Below are 20319 nucleotides of genomic sequence, written 5' to 3' on the forward strand. Positions count from 1 at the left end.
GGAACAAGGGATGGGACAAGAGGAAATGGCCTCAAGCTGCACCAGGGGAGGTTTAGATGGAGCTGAGGAACAATTCCTGCCCCAAAGGGTACTCAGGCATTGGAACAGGCTGCCCAGGGCAGTGCTGGTGTCATCATCCCTGGAAGTGTTCACACACTGTGTAGACGAGGCCCTCAGTGCCATGGGTTAGTGGTGGCCTTGGCAGTGCTGGGAAACGGTTGGACTTGATGAGCTTAAAGGGCTTTTCCAACCTGGTTGATTCCATGAGTCCATGATTTTATTTATTTATTTATTTAAAGGACAAAATCCAATCTTAATGATGCTGTCAGTGAAATACTCGGTGAGTTGTATGAATAATTCATAAGTAGTACTCCACTGTACTGGGTACAGTGTCTGTGTAGATTCCCTCTTTTTCCCTTTGGATATGTATTTCAGTGCAGAGGAGGACACAGTAAAATTCCAGGCATTTGGGGTTTCTACTTCTTTACGCTTATTTGTTTATAGATCTGCTGCAGATCTTGATCTTGCTGTTTGGCTATCATTGTACACGTTCTGACTGGGAGCTACAGTAGGTGAAACAAAGTACATGTGACTTCTGACCACCGTCATCTGGAATACCTCAATTTCCGATGCTCATCAGCCAACACTAACAAGGGGGAAGAAAAAGAAAGTAAGTCCTTTCTAGGCCATCTTCTCCAATAAGCCCTAGTAAATCTGTTCCTGCCTATTCCACATAGCTTAGATCAAATAACCTGAGTACCTGCCCACTAATGAAACAGAGAAAGCACATCCCCTGCTTCTCTACCCTAGAGCTTTGGTACTTCTGAGATTCTGCAGATGCAAACTCAGGTAACCCTGAGGAACTGAATGTAAGGTTGCAACGCTGATTTTTTTTTTGCCATAGGAAGGATATGAGCTCCTGAGACGCCCTAGAGCCTTACCCTCCAGTTTCAAATGGTTCTTTCCCATTTCATGTCTGTGTAGGCCTTGCCTATCACAAAGGAGAAGTTAGCCATGGGTCAATCTGCCCCATTGCACATCGTAGACTGAAGAAGGCACAGTATTTTACAAAGACTGAAATGGATACATTCCAGTAGCGCAAACAAGGTATGGGATGTAGACAAGGACAACCTTATACTGGTGCTGCAATGGGAGTCATTCAAATGTGGGGGAAAGGTGAGCCTAAAAATCTAAGACTTAGCACCGTAGACTGAGAAAGAACACTTTGGACAGGATGAAACTGGAATAAATTTAAGATATAACTACTCTAAATTACATTAACATTTGAATTATTTGTACTGGTGTTTTACTTCATGTGCCATGTAAAATGTAAAGCTTTAGTATTTTAACCATTTGTTCTCAAATTTCTCTTGCCTGCATTCAAACTTCTTGGGTTTGCCACAGATGTACGGTTAGAGAATCACAGAACTCACCACAAAAACATAGATGTAAAGGACCTCAGGAGGTGTGTAGTCACAACCCCTGATCCCAGCAGGGCTGACTCCAGAGGTAGATAAGTTGCTCATGGCTGTGTCCTGGCGAGTCTGGAACAACTCCAAGGGTGGAGATCCCCTAGCTTCAATAGCCATCCTAACAAAGTCCTTTCTTTAGCCTTCCTTGGGGAGGAGGAGGAAGAGAGCAGGAGGAATGCAGGCTTACAGCAAGTGGAGGAAAAACGCCACCTGTATTTAGTGGGGAGGGGTGGAAAAGCTGTGTATGGGGGGAGTAACATCCTTGATGAATGGCAGAAGAGATACAACAAAAAGCAAGTTATTTCGTATTTATGTGCTTCGAGAAGGGAACTAAAATCTTTCCTACATAGAAAGAGAATCCTGGCTCAGTTCCTCTCCCATGATTTTTTCCTATTGAAAAGCAGGCACCGTCCATTGATGCTGAGGCACTCACTGAAAGGAAAACAGTACTTCTGCCAGATAAAATGGCATGGCTATCGCTCTGAGACGTAGCCATTGCCGCTTCCACTGCGTACAGACGTAGGAAATCCTCCTAAATACCTGCTGCGAGGACGGCATCAACCACATTACCGCAGGGAAATGGGCCGAGCAGTTCCCATCGCAGCGTCCGGGCTGCTTCCACCTCCGCAGAGCGGCCCGGAGCCGGCGGCAGAGCGGGTGCGGAAGCAGGAGCATGAGCAGGGACGGAGGCGAGGGCTGCCCAGGAGGTGGCAATCGGGAGCCTCTTACGGGACTGGAGCAAAGGTGGAGGGAGGCTCCCAGGAAAAGGTGGCTGCCTTTAAGGTGGGTTTATTTGCCTGCCAGATGGGAAGTCTGTGACCAGCCCCTTTAAAACAGGTAAAGGCAGTACGGCTTCTCCACCCACTTGCCTTGATCTTTCATCATAACTGTGGGCCAGGCAAGGGAGGTTGTGCAATGTGTGTGCTCCAGTCAGGAGTCTGCAGGAGAGGTTCATGCACTGCAAGCAGGAGCCAAGGCTCAGAGGCCTGAGCCGGCAGAGCAGGCAGGGGCTGGGAGCCAGGCCCCCTCTCCAGCCAGCATGGAGCTTAGAACCTGGAGCCGTGGGATCGACCTCTCCCTTGGGCTCCTTCTCCTTTGGGCTCTCCTTCCTCCCGAGGTGCCAGGGAAAGAAGGTAAGCGTGGGACCCACCAGTTGCTCTGCCTGGAGGGTTGGGCTTGGGTGGGCAGGTAGAAGGGGACCTGTCTGAGTGGCAGGGAACAGGGTCTGGTCAACACGTGTGGGGCCTCGGGGACACCAGAGGGACGGGGGTCTCTACGGAGGGCAGGTGGGCGCAAAGGAAGCAAACCCCAACCGAATCACGGTGGCTCAGTGAACTGAGTCCAGGTGTGTCTCCCCCTTCCCAGTCGAAGCACAAATGCCTCTGCGTATCCAGTGATCCAAGGGAATTCTGTCTCTGTTAGCCTTAAACACAAGTGTTGCAGATAACAAGTTTAAACACAAACTCAGAAAGTTTCCCCCCGCCTCCCGCTGCCAACACCCCACGGTTTCCTCGGGAAGCCTTTTTGGGAGTTAACCCTTGTGAGCAAGAGGACAGTCATTTTTGCAGAGGTTTGAAGGTGACACAGTCTCCTTCACCTACCCCACTGCTGGAAGGTAGAGCTGGGCTTTTCAATTTGCTCTTCCACCTCTTTTCTTAAGACTCCCTTGCTTCCTTTCTCTGTTCCATACAGTCCCTTCTATTGGACGTAGTGATCTTTTTTCTTCCATCTTGGCACAGTGGTTATGAAACATCCGGGGAATGGAAATTTTTAATAGAGAAGCGAGAAGGAGTAAATCCCTGTTCTGTTCCTTACCTCCTGCTGCAGTTAGTTCCTGCCGGAGCCTTCTACTCTGTTTTGCACAGTGAGAGGTGTTGGGACTTTTCAATCCCAAAGACAGCCCTCTCATTTGCTGCTCCAGGCTCTCGATAGAGAGGACTTAGTTGTAACTAGCAGTTCGGCCATGGGCTCTTCTCAGACTCTCAGAGTGCTAAGTGCTCTTTTAAAGCATTCTTGACAAGCACGTTTGTATCAAGGATCCAGCTACACAGACAGAGCTAGCAGACATTGTGGAGAAGGCCAGACTAGGTGAGAAGTAACACAAGGCATCACCGAGCAGGTTCTGATTTCCATAAGTGTGTGACCAGTAGTTGGCAGTAACAGCCAGGGACTTAACCTGCCAGCTTCTCCCCTATCTCAGCCATCTCATTTGGGCTGTGTCTGTGATGCACTCCTCCTTAACGTGTCTATCTGGGAACAGCTCATTTCCCCGGCATCCTCTTTTATCTGAAGTCTTTCTTCTTCCTGGGGACACCTCCTCCCATGTGGCCAGACAGCCACGTGAATTCCTAGCAGTGAGTTTGTGGACCCAAGAGCTAGCAGCTGCTGACTACCTGAGTACTCGTACACCCTGTGCTCTTGTAGTCTTGCTGACACATTCCTACTTTCCTTGGAGAATCTGTTGCAGGTTTCGCTTTGAGAGGTACTTGTTGAGAATGGGCTTTGCCTGCTCCACTGGGCACTGAGCAGCTGAAGCCCGGCAGCCTGGCAGATGAGCTCTGCAAGGTTCCTATCCCGACTGCTTCAGAGTTCCTTTTCCCTTGCTCTGCTAGAACTTGCCATGCAGCCCCTCTCACCTCCACATCACTGCTTCAGGCCTGAAGTGCGTGGGATAGATACTATCTGGGTGATGGTTCTGGAAGGACAGGCTACCTCACCCTGGGAGCCAACAACACAAGTATAGTATCTCAAATTGAGAGCAGAAGGGAAGCGAATGAGGAGCCTTGTCTGGACAGGGAGTCTGTGGCTAGCAAGGTTTTGCCCTATGACCATGCTGTGAACGCTGTGAACTTGCAAAACCTGGATTCCTGCTTTTCCCTTCTCCCCATCATGAAAGAGTGTTTCAGAGGTGAGAACAGCAGCGCAATCCCTCTTATCTCTGATTCTGGGCCCACAGCCTGCTTCCTCATTCCACAGGACTCTTGCTGATCTGCACTTTATACTATTACTTATAGTTGGCAGGCAGTATTTGTAAAGCAGTCAGATGAGGGGGAGGAAATCTGATTATCTAAATACCATTTAAATAACGCTCCCCTCCTACCTTTCACCCCCAAATTCTTTTCTGACATGGTTTAGTGTGAGGTGTCCCTGCCCATGGCAGGGGGTTGGAACTGGATGATCTTAAGGTCCTTCCCAACCCAAACCATTCTATGATTCTATGTTTAGAAATAACCCCTCTGAATACACCTGCAGGCATCTAAAAGGGAATCCAAGGCATTTTTCCTGTTTCCTTATGTTCCCATGCGATAGGTGCACCAAAACTAATAGTCTGTCCTGGCAACACTGGCAGACACAAACGCAGGCAGAAAGCTGCACATCCAGCAGTGCGGCTTACTCTCTCTTCTCCCTGTTTGCTTACAAAATGATAGATATTTAACTTCAGATCAAGGCTTCAGGGCAAACTCTGATGACATTTTCTTATTTCTTTGAGGGATAAAAATGAACATACCGCTGAATTTCTCCTTTGTCCCATGACTCCAGGAGCCAAGGTTTAACACAGCCATGCAGGGCAATTCTGCAAGAGGTGGCAATGCTATGGCTGGGAGCCATTATTCTCTGGCTATCATGGATAAAACAGTTGGAAGGGGGGAGAGTGAAACGATTTCTAGCCCATGATGGATAGCCTGGAGCAGAGGTAGAGGGCTCAGCAGTTTGTGCAACTGATGCCTCTCCTGTCGTTTGGGTGCTGTGACAGTGGGAAGTCCCTTCACTGCCTCTGTATTTCTCCATCGTGTTTCAAGTACTGAATAGTACCTCTAGGCGACACTGATTGATCTTTTGTGTTGGTAATTTATTTGATTGCCTGCCTCTTCATCCATTTTGTCTGCTGCCTTCCTATTTGGAGGAAAGATGTGTTCAGCTGCTAATGCTGGGTCCCATTTCAATAGGCTGCAGTCTCCTGTTCCCATTTTCAGGCAGCTTTAGGAAGGAGAAGAATCTGTCAGGGTTGCATTTTTTATATGTGAGATGAGAGTGGAAGGGGACTCAAATATGAGGAAAACCTGACTCGCTGCACTGTCATGTATCATTCCCATCCTCTTGCTGTGCTTTTTGAAGGTTAAAGGTCACAAAAGATGTGGGGTTGAGAGAGGAAGTGCAATCTTTGTATTCTGTGACAAAACGAGGATGAAGTCATTCCAAGGGCCATGTAAGTTGGGTCATTGACTTTCCCCCCCCCCGCCCTCTTCTTTTGGTTTTCAGTGGATCTACTTGACACAAGCACTGCGCAGGGGGAACTGGGCTGGCTTCCAGACCCTCCAGAAGTAGGGGTGAGTACATATGTTCAAGGAAGGGGTGCTACTGGGAGTGCTAAATGGTGGAAAAGCATAATCCAAGTTGAAATTTCACTCTGCCTCCCAAAATCAGGCTTCTGCAGCTCCAGCCTCTCCTGTGCATTGTATGCTTTCTAAGCCTCTCTCCCTTGCAGCCCCTTCACCTCTGCAGCCTCACTCGCTAGCCAACTGTTTAAGGACTGATGCCTATTGACTTCCAGTAACTCTCAGTGACTAAATATGTCCTTGAAATATATTGTTTCCATGAAGTAATAAAAGTTAATGGAGAAAAAGGAAAAAAATCAAATCATCACCCAGTTTTTCATTCTAACATGTTGTAAATGCATCTTATGTCTCCTTTTCCAGGCAAATAGCCATGGCAGATTATTTCTGTCTCCAAGTCTCTCAAGAATTTAGCATCTTTGTCTGTTTAAGGTCATGCTGTCTTTTTGCCCCTTAAGTATCAAACTGAATGATTCAGTTAAACATCTTTCAACTCAGCATCTGACTTAAGAAATAGCTGTTAACTCTTGGGGCAGCAATCTGGACTACTGGGTGGGCTGCAAGGTTCCAGGACTTTACACACAGCTGATAATGACAGAGGCATTTCCTTTTGCTTCCTGACTGTAAAACTGAGTTGATGGAAGTGCTTCAAAATCTATTCCTGAAACCACTGCACAATTGGACCCCAGAAGACAGCTGAGCTCTCAGCTATTTTTGTACAAGCATAGCTATTCTATATGAAGCTGAGCAGTCCCTCTAGCATCACAACCCCTGTTATTGAAGATGGTTTCCTTTGTAGCAGCAGGACTGTGGGAGTGGTGGAAGCAAAAGGGAATTCAGGGACTTCACTGCAGTAGTTTAGTTAGAAGGATGTATATTAATACATAGTTCCATTTCCTCACCCGTGCTCTTATGTTCCTAGCAAGTCCCAAGGTCTCCTGCGGAGAAAGAGTCTTTACCCTTGCTGCTTATGAAGTAGACCTGGGTTCAGCCTGTTCCTAACTCATTATCATAACTTTCCTCTGTAATGTGCTGTGGCTGGTTTAAATTCACCCCAGCCTCCTCCTGGTAGTCTTTCTGGGTGAACCAGAGCCAGACAGCAAGGTTATCCTGTACTGGCACAACCGCACTTGTTTCATTAGTACAGCTCTTTTGGGTATTATTATACCCTACTCAGAACAGATGCCTTAGTGAGACATACATGGAGATGATGTTTTGCCCATTGTTCTCTTTGTTGTCCCCATCAACTGTCTGTGTGGTAATTTCAACCCAATACTATGCTCTAGGCATGTTCAGGATGAAGTCTGCCTCTCGAAGAGATTGGAAAAAAACACTGGAAAGTGCATCCTAAAAATAATCTGATAGAAAGAAGACAAAACCTTTGTTACAGGACATGAGATTTGTGCACAGGAGGTTCAGAGCAGTGCTAGGAGCTGGCATACCCTTGTGCTTGTGCTGCACCTACTGCTTAATATACGTACATTTAAAATACAGTAGTTGTAACTGGGAATTGTAGAGGATGCTGGAAAATGTGGCCTGAAAGCAAGCCAAACTTGTAGATCAGAATACTGAGGCCTGATAATCTAACAGAGGGTGAAGAATGGATTCACTGACTTCTGATGAGCAATTCCTTTGCAGGTATTTGTCTAATGACGTCATTTCCCAACCACTACTAGGTGGAAAGCTGACAAACTGCCACAAGCTAAAAGGGTACAATGGGTGATTCTCTTGGAATCAGGACTTTGAACAACTGCTTCTGAAACCATTCTTCCAAAAATGAAGAAGTAAATATGTTCAAAAGAGAACTGAGATGAATTCAGAACATTTTCTGACACAAAAGAGCTAAGATTCATACTGAATACCTGACTAGCTTGATTATTAACAGACTGGAAACCTCAGAACTGTGCTGCATACGCAGCTGAAAAGTATATTTCATGTAACACTGCTACTTGTGCCTAACCTCAGATGCCAGAGATCTCCCATATATTAGCTGGATTTGTGTCACAAAATTTGTGTCACATTTGTCTCACACAGAGGAGGCATTTGCTGTGAAGAATTTACATACTTTATATGGACAAGGACTCAGAGGCATAGCGCAGAAGAGGTTGGATAATGCTGTGGAGGCAGAATTATACCTTTTGCTTTCTCCTCTCCACTTTCAGCCAATGACAATGGATTGTGTGATTGTTTCATGGTTAGACTTGGTCTGTATCCAGTATAGACGATGCCTCTGTTAACACATGCTCAGCCTAAGAACACCACGCTGTAAACCAGTCAGTTTTGGGCAGCATGGATACTTTTCCTGGACTTTTAGAGTATGTTAATGGGCATCTTGCCTAAGCTTAAAGGTAGTGTTTAAATGAAAGTGTCTGTACTTTAAGTAGTGTCTGTAGAATTTCATTTGCTAAAAGGTCTGTGCTATCTTGCTTTGTAGGAGCTGTTTAGAGTTCACTTGAAGCTACTATTGAAAACTAAGCCCTTAAAAAGGCAGACTGTAGTTCCTGCAGTCACTTTCTTATCTACCTTACCACCTTCACCCTCTCATCATCTCTTCAAATTTGTCTTTGAGGTTTTGAGACAGCAACACAGTTGGGCATGGGAAGGTGTACTACAGGACTACTGGTAGATTCCCATCTTTTAACATACGTTAGAAAGCTAATGATGATCACTTGGAAGGCATCAGGAGTCCAGAATTTACTTACTCTGACATTTCTTCAAGGCTCCCCACGCTGCACAAACGGCTTGACTACTTGAACTGATTTAAAAACACTGAAACTGACCAAAAAGGACTTCTCAAATCTTATCATAAATAAATTCAGTTACCAGGCAGAGTAGCATTGCTTCTTAGCAGCTTCTAAATCATAGAATCCCAGACTGGTTTGGGTTGGAAGGGACCTTTAAAGATCATCTAGATCCAATCCCCCTGCCACGGGCAGGGACACTTTCCACTAGAGCAGGTTACTCCAAGCCCCATCCAACCTGGCCTTGAACACTGCCAGGGATGGGGCAGCCACAGCTTCTCTGGGCACCCTGTGCCAGTGCCTCAGCATCCTCACAGGGAAGAGCTTCTGCCTTCTATCTAATCTAAATCTGCCTTCTTTCAGTTTAAAGCCCTTACCTCTTGTCCTGTTACTACTTGCCCTTGTAAAAAGTCTCTCTATGGATTTCCTGTAGGCCCACTTTCTGTACTGGAAGCTGCTCCAAGGCCTCCTTGAAGCCTTCTCTTCTCCAGGCTGAAAACCCCAGTTCTCTCAGCCTGTTTTCATAGGAGAGGTGCTCCCCCCCATGATCATTTTTGTGGCCCTCTGGACTCACATGAGCAGGTCCACATCCGAAGATGGTGGGGCCCCAGAGCTGAATGCAGTACTGTAGGTACTCATGACAGCGGAGTAGAGGGGAAGAATCACCTCCCTTTACCTACTGCTCACACTCCTTTTGATGCAGCCCAGCACACGGTTGCCTTTCTGGGCTCAAGCGCACACTGAAGCTGGCTCATGTTTTGCTTCTCTTCAGCTACCATCCCTAAGTCCCTCCCTTCAAGCTGCTCTCAATTAATTCTCCCCCAGCCTGTATTTGTGCTTGGGATTGCCACAACCCAGGGGCAGGACCTTGCACTTGCCTTGTGGAACTTCATGAGGTTGGCATTGGCCACCTCTCAAGCATGTCAAGTTCCCTGTGGATCCCATCTCTTCCCTCCAGTGTGTTGACCACACCACACAGCTTCATGTTGTTGGCAAACTTGTTGGGAGTGAACTCAATCCCACTGTTCATGTTATTTCTCTCTTATTTGGCTTCAAGTGTAATTTGAGCAGATGGTGGTGAGGAGTCATGTTATCCCTTTGCATTTTGCTTTTAACAGACAAGACCCTGAGCAACCCAACTCAGCTTTGAAGTTAGCCATGCTGAGAGTGAGGGATTGGAGGAGAGACCTAGAGGTCTCTTCCCACCTAAATCTTTTGGTGTGTTATGTGGTAGTTTTTCACTGTTTCTTCATTAGCATTCTGAGTTTGAATTTTCAGCCCAAGCACAAAAGATCCTTCCAGTTTTACCTGATCTAGTGGTTTGAATTCTTTAATCTCTGTCCCGATGTATTTTTCTGTATCTGTTTATGTAGGCCTATGATATAACATACTGGGCAATCCAATATTTTTCTTTAGTTGCTATGATTATTTCAGCCCTAGCTTATTGGCCTATCTTGAAATTTTCCTTTTGTCCACGATTTCCGATTTCCTTTTTGTGGATGTGAATAGTATTTGCATAATCCAGTCATACTTTCTTGAGTATAAGTGATTACTTAAGATCCTAGCCATTTGTACCGTAGGATGCTGCATACTGGGCATCTCAATACGATTTTCTGTCTCTATGCTGTTGAATAGATAGTAAATTAAACACACTTCATTCTTCTTTAGCTGGTATGTTTTCTTGGGAGGCATGCTTTCACCAGTTCTACAGCTGTCTTTACTTGTAAGAGAGTCCTTTTTCATAGTAACTTCGTTTTTAAGTTGGGTATCTGTTATTTCAGAAATCACATGAATTCCGCTGCTGCCACTAATTCCCAAACTGTGTTACTACACATTAAACATTCAGCAACGCTCAATACTCAATTGGTGGCTGGTTTATGGAGCTTATTTTCCCGAAATTACACTCCTGCATGGATCATAGTATTATTAAAGCTTCTACATTATTTTGTTAGTCTCCTTTCAAGGCTGCCATTGTTCTCAACCTCCTATGAGAGGAGGACGTAATCTTTCTTCTGCTTATTCCATACTCTTGCTTGCTTCCACACGTACTTCAAAGTGTTGCTCTCAGTTTCTACCTTGTCTCTCAGTGTGCATGGCACCTGATCTCCTCAACTTTTCTGAAGTTTCCTTCCCTAGTAAATCCCAGGCATAGTACAAATTCTACCCTTCTTGGAGGACCATGCTCTAGGTAGACATATCTCAAAGCTCCAGCTAACTTGTGGTGCGTTTGTGTTGACATGAGGAAGTTCAGTGAATCTTGCCCACTCTCATTCAACAGCTATAAAAGGGTGAATCAGCTTCCTGAAGCTGCTAGGCAACAGTGCTGTCACCACTGTAGTGCCTGAGCAGCCATGGTGATGAATGTCATGGTTGTACAGCATCTTCACTTTGGCTCAGAACGTGGTCTTTTTTGCCCTTTGAGTCACAACACTTAGTGCACTAGCATTTTGTCCCTTTTTCCTATTCAGATCCTGTTCACCTAGAAGAGCCAATCCCTTATGTCTGACACTTAAGCTGAGAGCAACCTGAGGTATATACTGCTACTCTATTCCAGGTTCTATTCTATTCTAGTCTATCATCTGGAGGTGATGACGTCCCTTTGAGTTAGATCTAAAGGACATGCATTGTCAACAGTTGTGCAAAGAGATGCACATAATAACGTTTCTGATGGTTATTTTTCACATCAACTTTGGATGCTACAAAAATCTGACTATCTGAGACTTATTCTAGGTAAGGCTATCTGAGTAAGACACCAAGAAGTCTGATTAAGTGAACTGCCCAGGTTTAATGAAATAGGAGTGCTGTGCCGGAACCACTTGCAGGTTGAGAGTTCTGTGGCCCACAATGCTATTTCCTCATGACCAGGCCTATATGAGCAGAAGTGGTGGAAACAGAAACCAGCCATCATCAGCTCTTATTAACATCTGGAACCTCTTATTCTGGTGGAACACAACCTCGCCTTGCTAGAACCACCTATTGTGTGGCCACTGATATAAAGGTTGCTGACAGATCACAGGTATTTGATCTGGTCTATTACCTAAAGAAATAAATAAATGAGCAGTGTAGAATTTGTACTATGCCTGGGTTTTACCAGGAAATCGTCCTCTGATTTCTTGAAAGGTTATTTCCATTGCTCCTAAGGCCTAGTTCCTAGTTTCTCTATGCTTGACCTGCAGCCTTTCAGCTCCTCACTGTGACTTTCATACCGCCATCTCCTTCAGCTTCTTTTCTCCAGGCAGGTTCAGTCATCTCAAAGAAAAGGTGTAATTACTCTGTCCGTGTGTGGGATTCCACCTGATCCATCTTTAAAAGGAACCTATGCAAACAGAGCAAGTATTGTCCATTGTCATCAGACTAATTTCGCAGGTTCTCTGAAAATAGTGGAAGTATAGTTGACACAGCATACAAAACCATAACTTACACCATATGATGCGCTTTGCCTTGCGGGGAAAAAAACAGTCACTTCCATTTACAATGGATTCTATGCAAGGTACAGTATAATGCAAAATTAACATGAGAGCTAATATTTGCCTTATTAGTAATACAACTTGAGTCATGAGTTCTGAACTTTTAAGGTGTACCATCTAATTTTCCACTCCTGTCCTTTTTGTAGATATTGATACTGTTGGTGGGTGTTAGCAAAATAGGTATATGCAAAACAAGTGTTCCAAAACAGCTGGGTGAAATGTTGGACTAGAGTATCATTATCTCTCACGTAGTAGCATCTGTTGCGACCAAAACTGTTTTTCTGCAAGACCTTCATGTGGCCAGACTGTTCAGAGAATGAGCAGACAGCAGATCCTGTGTTTGATGAACAGGTTCTGTAATCAATGCACTAGAGCTATGTGGCTCACATTAGCACCTTATCTTCCTATAAGAACCACAGTACAAGTTAAATTGGAAAGAGATGGCTGGGATGGAGATCTATGTGCTAGTGCCCTAAAGGACAATTAATTACATAATTTAGTTGTTCCTCCCTGAAAATAATCAATGGATCATTGTGGTGAAAAAAATATATCATCCCACCCAGAAGGACACTGTAGACAAATAAGCATCACTTCAGTTGTGTCAAAGACTCTGTGATGATGTGATGAAATCAAACTTCCCTGACCACTGCCAAACAATCAAAGAAATAAAAGCAGCCTCTTTGCTGTTCTCAGGCTAAAAGTTATAGGACTTTTAACCTAGAAATTAGATGGGATTATAAATAATAAATAATTATAAATTATTAATAATACAGGATTAAATTATTAATAATATAGGACTTTTAAATTATGAATAATATAGGACTTTTAACCTAGAAATTTAGATTTCTAGATGTCACCACACTTCAGCATTATAGTCTAAATTGTCTTCCCCACCAGCTAAAGAACTTGCAAGACTATGGAGAAACTTTCAGTGCAGGGGCACAGAAACTTCATTCTGGAATCCTGCCAGAACACCAGTGTGGTGATGCTATTTTTGACTGGCTGGTCGAGCTTGACACATTTCTGTCACAGGTATTTCAGCTGAAGAGAAGCTGTTCATCATATTACAGCAGGTACTAGCATGATGTCTCTATTGTCACAGTCTTTCCTCTAAGATGCTAAGAATGCAGTACAGACAAACCTGTAATGTACAACTGACTTCAACTTTGAATGTATTCCAGGAAGTTTTCCTGGTCATGGTAGCATGCAAATGCTACTATACAAAAATTAAAGAGATTCCACAGGCAAAGGTGCTGCTAGGGGAAGGAGGCAGAAAGCATTCAGTGGTGTTCTGCTATGTGGTTTCGGGCTTGGCACACCAGCAATGTATTGGTACTGTAAAAGATCGTGGTTTTGGGGCCCTGTGATTTTTCTTCAGGAAGGGGTTTCATGGATTAAAATGATATTCTGAATTCTGATGCCTGCAGAGCCTGAGACAGTAGCTCCAAGAAGACATACAAAATATCTCTGTTTCCATCTTGTACCTTATGGCAGCTCCTAGGAACAGTAGCCCACAGATGGGTGGAGGAATCTGGACACAGTCCTAACCTACATCTATATTCAAAGCAGAGTAACCCTTCCTTAGGCTTCAAAGCTTCTAACTGTATAATCAGTTGAGAGTTGATCAAGGCAGATATTAAAAGGCATGTACATTATCTTATCTTTGGATTTTTACTCACATGGCAGACTAAACCAATTTTGTTTACTACAAGTATCTACTGGTGCCCTTCCAGACTGTTATTCAAGGCATTCTGAACTGCTTTCATAGAGACAGCTTGTCTCCACCACTCTTTTCTTCATATTGAATCCAACCCAGCAACGGGGGGGACAGTTGTCCTCTTTTTTTCCTTAAACTTGCAGTGTTCTGAGGTTATTGAGATAATACTTTTGCTTTGAGGTTGTCGTTCACTTAACACTAATTGCTGTGCTGGAATTATTTTGTTCTGTATTATACCACCACACCAAGCCTTTATGAACAAATCTCTGGAACTAAATGCCTGTGTTATTATATGGGTTCCTGAGAAATACGGAACACCTTTTGCTCTCAAATCCAATGCCTACATTCTTACACTTCTTAGAAAATCAGAGCTACTAATTTATGGCTCTCTCCTGAATGCACTGGCTTTTGTTTTCTTAGCAACTTTTTAAGAACTCTAAAAGGTTTTATACTTTAAAACCAGTTTAAATTTAAAAAAGAGTTTAAATTTAATAGAGCTTAAAAGGAGTTTTAAAGAATAAAACCTGAATACTTGAAGAACTCTTTAGCTTGCTTGGAACAGGGAACTGGACTAGATCATCTCCAAGGGTCCTTTCCAACCTAGGTCTTTTCTATGATTCTGAATCTCATGAGAAAGTTTTCTGTAGCATCATAAACCCAAAGTTCACTCACTGCTAAAATGTGGAAGTCTGACTCACACTGTCCCCCACTTCTCCTAAAAAAATGTTTCCCATCCTATGGTCGAACTGATGACCAGAGTAAGGATACAGTGTCTTGAATGAAATGGGTAGAAAGTTGTATTATCAAAGGAGGTTGATTCAAGTGTCATTGGCAGGCAAACTAGAGAACCAAGTAATTAATATTGATTGAGCCAGACTTTAGCACACATTCATTGAAAACATTACGTTAAAAGTCAGAGGCATACATTTGATTTTGCAGCAGATTCTTAAAGGATGTGAGACAGTTGCCTAGCAACTTCGCTCATCACCCTTTCATTGTGTTGTACATAGCAGTTTTCCTCTACTGTTTTGAATTTAAAAGCTTCACTGAATAACAAAAAGAAGTCACAACCATATTTAACAATAGTTCTGTATTGTTAGCATAAATAATAGCCTCATTTTACTTCCTTTACCCATCAGCAATAGAGTCTTGAAAACCCAAGTCTGACTCCCTTGTTATTTCTTTGCATCACGCTGCATATGAAACTGTGCAATAGTGCTAAGCATCTTTGCCTTGAAGAGCTTCCGTCTGGAAGGATCTGGGCTGAGATGAGCTAAGAAATACAGGAGTTAGCAGCTGGATTTCTTCTGACATTTTTCTGCTGGAGTCGTCACTATTGAAAATGAAACTCTGGTCCTGTATCACTTCAGATTTGAAAATGGTCTATTCAGGACATGCATCACAATAGCTCATGTCTTTCAGTGAGACATGCAAAAATTGTTTCTGGTGACACCTGTCTGTGCTACTGCCTTAGGATAAACTGCTAATGGAAACTTGTCTAACTCTTGGCCTTCAAATGCAATTATACCTTTCCCATCAGCTTAGTGGAGGCAGACTCCCATGTAAAAATGCTTCTAAAAGCTAGTCTTAACATTGGCAGTTTCTTATGAAAGCTACTTTGCTCTTACTTTCCTTTTTAACTTTTCTTCTCTTTCAATATACTTCAGGATGTGTTGTAAATTCACAATTTCCAGAAGATTTTAAATGAAATAATGCAAGAGGTGATTTAAGTGATTGCCCCTTCTGGTTGATCCATTGGGATTCATCAGTCTGTTTCTTTCTCTTGCTATCCTAAATCCTCTGACTTCCAGGAAGTGAAAAAAAGTGTAAAAGTGCAGAAATATGCCAGATGGATCTGATTAAGAGGACGGGGTAACACTGGAGATTAATTACACGGAGAAAAACAAACCAAGAAGGGACACATAGATACCATCCACAGAACTTCTTAAGAGAAGACTACTATTATGCGGTTAGGTGAACGGCTGAAATCAGCCAGATAAAAGCTTGTGCTATCAGCAGGGCTTGGAGACAGCACTCTGATAGTTTTCAGAGTGGGGCTGCACAGGAGGCATGCTCTACAGCATGGATTAAAAGCAGAGCCTCCTTCGGCACTCTGTGGGTCTACTTCTTGCATTCCACTACCAGAGGGACCTGGTCTGTGGGATCAGAAGCTAGGAGAAGGGCTGCAAGGTTGTGCTGTGAGTTCAGGAGGTGGTGGTGCTGGATGAATGTGACTTGGCAAGCCTCGAGTAATATAGAGACTAAGGCCTTGCTCAAATTGCATCTTAACCTGGGTTGTGATTTAAAACCAAGATGCTTAAACTTGTGCAAATACCTATGTGGGCACTTGTTTCAATTTAATTTGATTAAACATTTAAAGCATAATGAGAAAGGCAGTCTTAGCACGGCGGGGCGAAAGGGATCTAAGTTATTCTCCCTGTGGACAAAACCCTGCTTTCCAAGTTTTCAGTTCTCATGTGTGACTTACTCAAAAATGAGTATTTGCATTTCATACCTGACCTGGTGAGGAAACAAAACCAGAAACACATAAAATTCAGCAAAATACATTAAAATATGTATCAGGCCCTATGAGATTCAGACAAATAGTATCAGTGAGGTCACATAACCACTTAAACCCAGGTCCTCCTCCCAGCTGCTGTTTGTCTGGGGAAGAAGTAGAACCTTATATGAAGTCAGGAAAATCAACTGAATTTTAATAGTTAAATTAGGGCTTGTAAAATATCACACTTAAAGAAGCTTGAACTCCAAATTAATAAGTGCTTGCTCTAGAACAGTCCTTCTGCAGTTGATCTTCTCACTGTTGCGGGGCATCTTTTCTCTAACCCCAAAGTGCTGTGCATTATTTTCAGGGGCAGATAATAGTCCTGACATGGTATGTCCTACTGTACACTTTGAATGTAAACAGTGGCAGAGAGAAGTGGCCAGTGCATGGGATTAGTGGGGCTTTTTCCTCAATCTAAGACAAGGCAGTGTATGAAAAAACAAATTGCAACTAAGGTAGGATAAAGGCGCATGTGCAAGGGTCTATGAACAGTGGTTCCCTTCAATTTGGCATAACTCACATCCTAATTACAGTATCCTCTTTGCTCCCTGTGTAAAGAGTTTAGGTAGATATGGGGTTCTAGATCAGATGCAGCTTTTGCTCAGTGTAAGGGACTTTCTAGCTAGGCAGGCTTTGAGCCCTGAATGCTATATAAGAAACGATCTTTTAGGCAAGATTTTGTCATACTTGAAGCAAAACTTTTCACGCATCTGTCTAACAATATGTGTTTTCTTCTACCCTGGGAGCAGTGGAGTGAAGTGCAGCAGATGATAAATGGTACCCCGGTCTATATGTACCAGGACTGCAGCGTGCTTTCCGAGGGTGACACTGATCACTGGCTTCGCACCAACTGGATTTATCGGGGTGAGGCAGCCTCACGCATTTATGTGGAGCTGAAGTTTACTGTGCGGGACTGCAAGAGCTTCAAAGGTGAAGTGGTAACCTGCAAAGAGACCTTCAATCTCTATTACATGGAGTCCGAACAAGATGTCGGGATCCAGTTCCGCCGCCCGCTGTTCATCAAGGTCTGTAGCGCTGGGGGTGAAGCCTGACTCATGTCTTTCAGCTTAAACTAGGTGTGTCTTGCTGACTGGGGTAGGCCAGCAGAGCCAGCATCTGGGGAGGGACATGGATAGTAAGCATTGTCCTTAGAATAAACTTTGCCCCTATGCCCTCTGTGATGCTCAGAACAGTCTTTGCCACAAGAGGCACAAGAGTTTTCAAATGAGATCAGACCTCCATTCTATGTAAGTACTTATTTAACTGCAGACCACACAGGTAAGGATTCTAAAGGATTGTAACAGTGCTGGATGGTTACACCAAGTTTTGGAAATAGTAGGGGCCAAAGGAATTTGATTTGTCTTGGGTAATAAAGCAAGATTAGACCAAGTGAAGAACAGAATCCAGTTCAGGTCTCTGTGCTCTTGATCATTTACTCTGATTGTTACAAGATATAGGTTCTTATTTTCTAAAACTGGAGGTGATGCCTTGCTAAAATGAAATTCTCCCTTATGTGAAGGTATTTAGCACTGCCATATTTGAACTACTGTTTCCCCCAACATAGTGTCCTCTTGCCATGGAAACATTTGAATTGCAGAATAGGGAACCTCAGCTTTTTTGTGGAGGAAATTCCATAACCCAGTTCTGTCCTAAAAGAAGCCACTTGCGTGCCCTTTCCTCTGCTGTTTAAGTGCCGTGTGATGAAAACAAAGAACAGTAAATGCCATAACAGGCAGAGCAGGAGAATCTAGTAACTGATTCCCCTCCCTCACCAGTGCTCCTCCACCTCCCCTGCAGCCTACCACATGAATTTGTGTGATACCTCCACAACTCCTAAACCTGCCTAATGATCCCACTGCCAGATGCGGCTGCTGTGCAGATCCTTTCATCTGCCATCCAACTACACGGAGTGGGTGGTGTCATGCAATAGGGAGGGCATGTGGTGGAGAGGATCACTTAGGCTCTCCCTCTGAGAAGAAAGGCCACTCCACCTGCGGTCCAGCAGGTCTTCCATATCACATGTCACAGAGGCCTTTCCAAGCATCGAAAGCATCTCTTGTCACTCTCATCCTTTGTTTGTGGAAGCAGGGGGAATGTAAGGGTGTGGGAGCATTTTTCACCCAAGTATCTACGGTGCTGAAATATGTTGTGTGCTCCATGAGAAGCACCTTGCAGTAGATAATCTGGTCTGCATCAAATACAGCCTAGAACAGGTGACTAATTCACTGGTCAATTTAAGATCACAGCTCCAAGCAGTATTGTGATTCTACTGCATACAATTTGCAAACAAAGAAAAATATCACAGAAAAGAGATTTGTTCCATTAAGAGGCTGTTCCTAAAGACCTCTGAGATCAGAGACCCAGAACACAGGGTACTATATAAGACCAGTGAATGACTGCAAAGAAGTTGAAGAGATGATGGAAAGCATACATGCAGGGAAAGCTGCTGATCCCACTGTTAACACCACTTCCTAGTGCAAAGCAAACATGCAATGTTTTATAAGCAGTTGACCATAAAGCCTCGAAAAGGCTTTAGTGTAAAAGAAGTCTGAGATGCATGGGTAGCTCAGCTACTGGTACCTGCTTGGATGTTAAAGCTATTGTCTTTCTCTCTTTTGCTTAGCTCAACACTGTGGCAGCAGATCGAAGCTTCACCAGCAGAGACATTGAATCGGGTGCCATGCAGCTGAACACAGAAGTGTGCCCCATTGGGAAGCTGTCTCGCCGGGGCTTCTATTTGGCTTTCCAGAACTCCGGGGCTTGCGTAGCCATGGTGTCTGTCCGGGTGTATTACAAGACTTGCCCAGAGGCTGTGCGGGGCCTGGCCCGTTTTCCAGAGACGTTAGCAGGCTCGGAAGGGCTGACAGAAGTACCTGGGGTCTGCGTGGAGTATGCAGCTGAAGAAGAGGGCTCTCCTCCCCGGATGCACTGCAGCACTGATGGCGAGTGGCTGGTACCAGTGGGCCGATGCCTTTGTGCTGTGGGGTTTGAGGAAGTCGATGGGAGCTGTGTAGGTGAGTATGCAGACAGCCATTGGCTGTAGGCCACGGGAGAGGTTCCAGGGAGCTAGAGATCAGAGCATCTGTGAGCATAAAGTGATATCAGCAGAGTTAGTGTGGTTTACCTCTCTCTCGACTGCCCTGTGTGCCTGCTAGATATATCTTATACCTTCCCCCCCCTCCTTAGTTTCTCTTTTTCAATTGTGATTTTTCTCCTTGTGTCAGGTGTAAGACCTGCGCACACCTCTCCACTCCCTCTTGGGCTTCATCCAGGAACCTTCAGCTCTGGAGCTAGTTTTTGCGAGCTGTAACTGTGTGATTGACACTGACTCACTCAACAACTGGTTCCCAACCCTTAAATGGCAGCCTTGTTCTCTCAGGGCACATGGGGTCAGATGCACGGAACAGCGTATTTGGCCATGACTAGAAAGCTGAGAGCTGGGGCTGGGCAGGGGGACACACACTGTGTCCCCTTCTGCTTAGAGTGGAATGGCTCCTCTGCCATGGGAAGCCATGTAAAAGCACATTGCACAATACGTAGGTGCCTGGCTCATTTCTGAGGAAGAGCAATTAGCAAGCATAGGAGTCACTAGGTACTGGAGCCACAGAGCAAGCCAGGGTTGTTGGGAGCAAGCAGTGCAGGGCTATCCCATTGCCAGAGAGGGCACAAAATTCAGCTGCTAAAGAGCAACTTTGTGTGTCTGTCAGGGGAAGAGGGTATGTGTGGGTTTTTTGGGGATATGTATTACTGCAGACTGGGAGGTAAAAGCACATCTCTGCTGCTGCTGTCAGAGCCATATGGCACAAAGCTGAGGCATACAGAAAAAGGAATCCATGCACCACGCTCAAGGTTAGCAGATGCCCTGTCTCTCTGCTTTGTTCTGCCTTTGCTCCCCTCCAAGGATCTGGTGCTTCCGTGAATCCCCACTGCGTGCTGCTTGTTTCGCTTGGGAAGCTGGTGAAGGTTGAAGCACAAGATCCTGCCCTCCTCCAGCAATCCCCTCGCCTTGCACAGCCCAGCCAGTT

General features: G+C 44.5%; 2 protein-coding genes across 2 annotated transcripts in view; one reads left to right on the forward strand and one right to left on the reverse strand.

The window, feature by feature from the left end:
• Positions 1-2511: 2511 nt before the first annotated feature.
• EPHA1 (EPH receptor A1) overlaps positions 2512-20319 on the forward strand; it is a gene marked incomplete at both ends in the record, with an annotated part of 30702 nt that continues 12894 nt past the window's right edge. The window contains 4 exons of the mRNA XM_080613278.1: positions 2512-2605; positions 5733-5800; positions 17044-17319; positions 18918-19308. Coding sequence (XP_080469404.1) covers positions 2512-2605; positions 5733-5800; positions 17044-17319; positions 18918-19308 — 829 coding nt within the window. The remainder of the gene's footprint in view (positions 2606-5732; positions 5801-17043; positions 17320-18917; positions 19309-20319) is intronic.
• Positions 19282-20319, reverse strand: part of ZYX (zyxin) — a 30534-nt gene continuing 29496 nt past the window's right edge. The window contains exon 10 of the mRNA XM_080613281.1: positions 19282-19376. Within this exon, the coding sequence (XP_080469407.1) occupies positions 19368-19376 (9 nt within the window). The 3' untranslated portion in view covers positions 19282-19367. The remainder of the gene's footprint in view (positions 19377-20319) is intronic.

This window comes from Psittacula echo (genome assembly GCF_963264785.1).
Source record: "Psittacula echo genome assembly, chromosome: 3".
NCBI lineage: Eukaryota > Metazoa > Chordata > Aves > Psittaciformes > Psittacidae > Psittacula > Psittacula echo.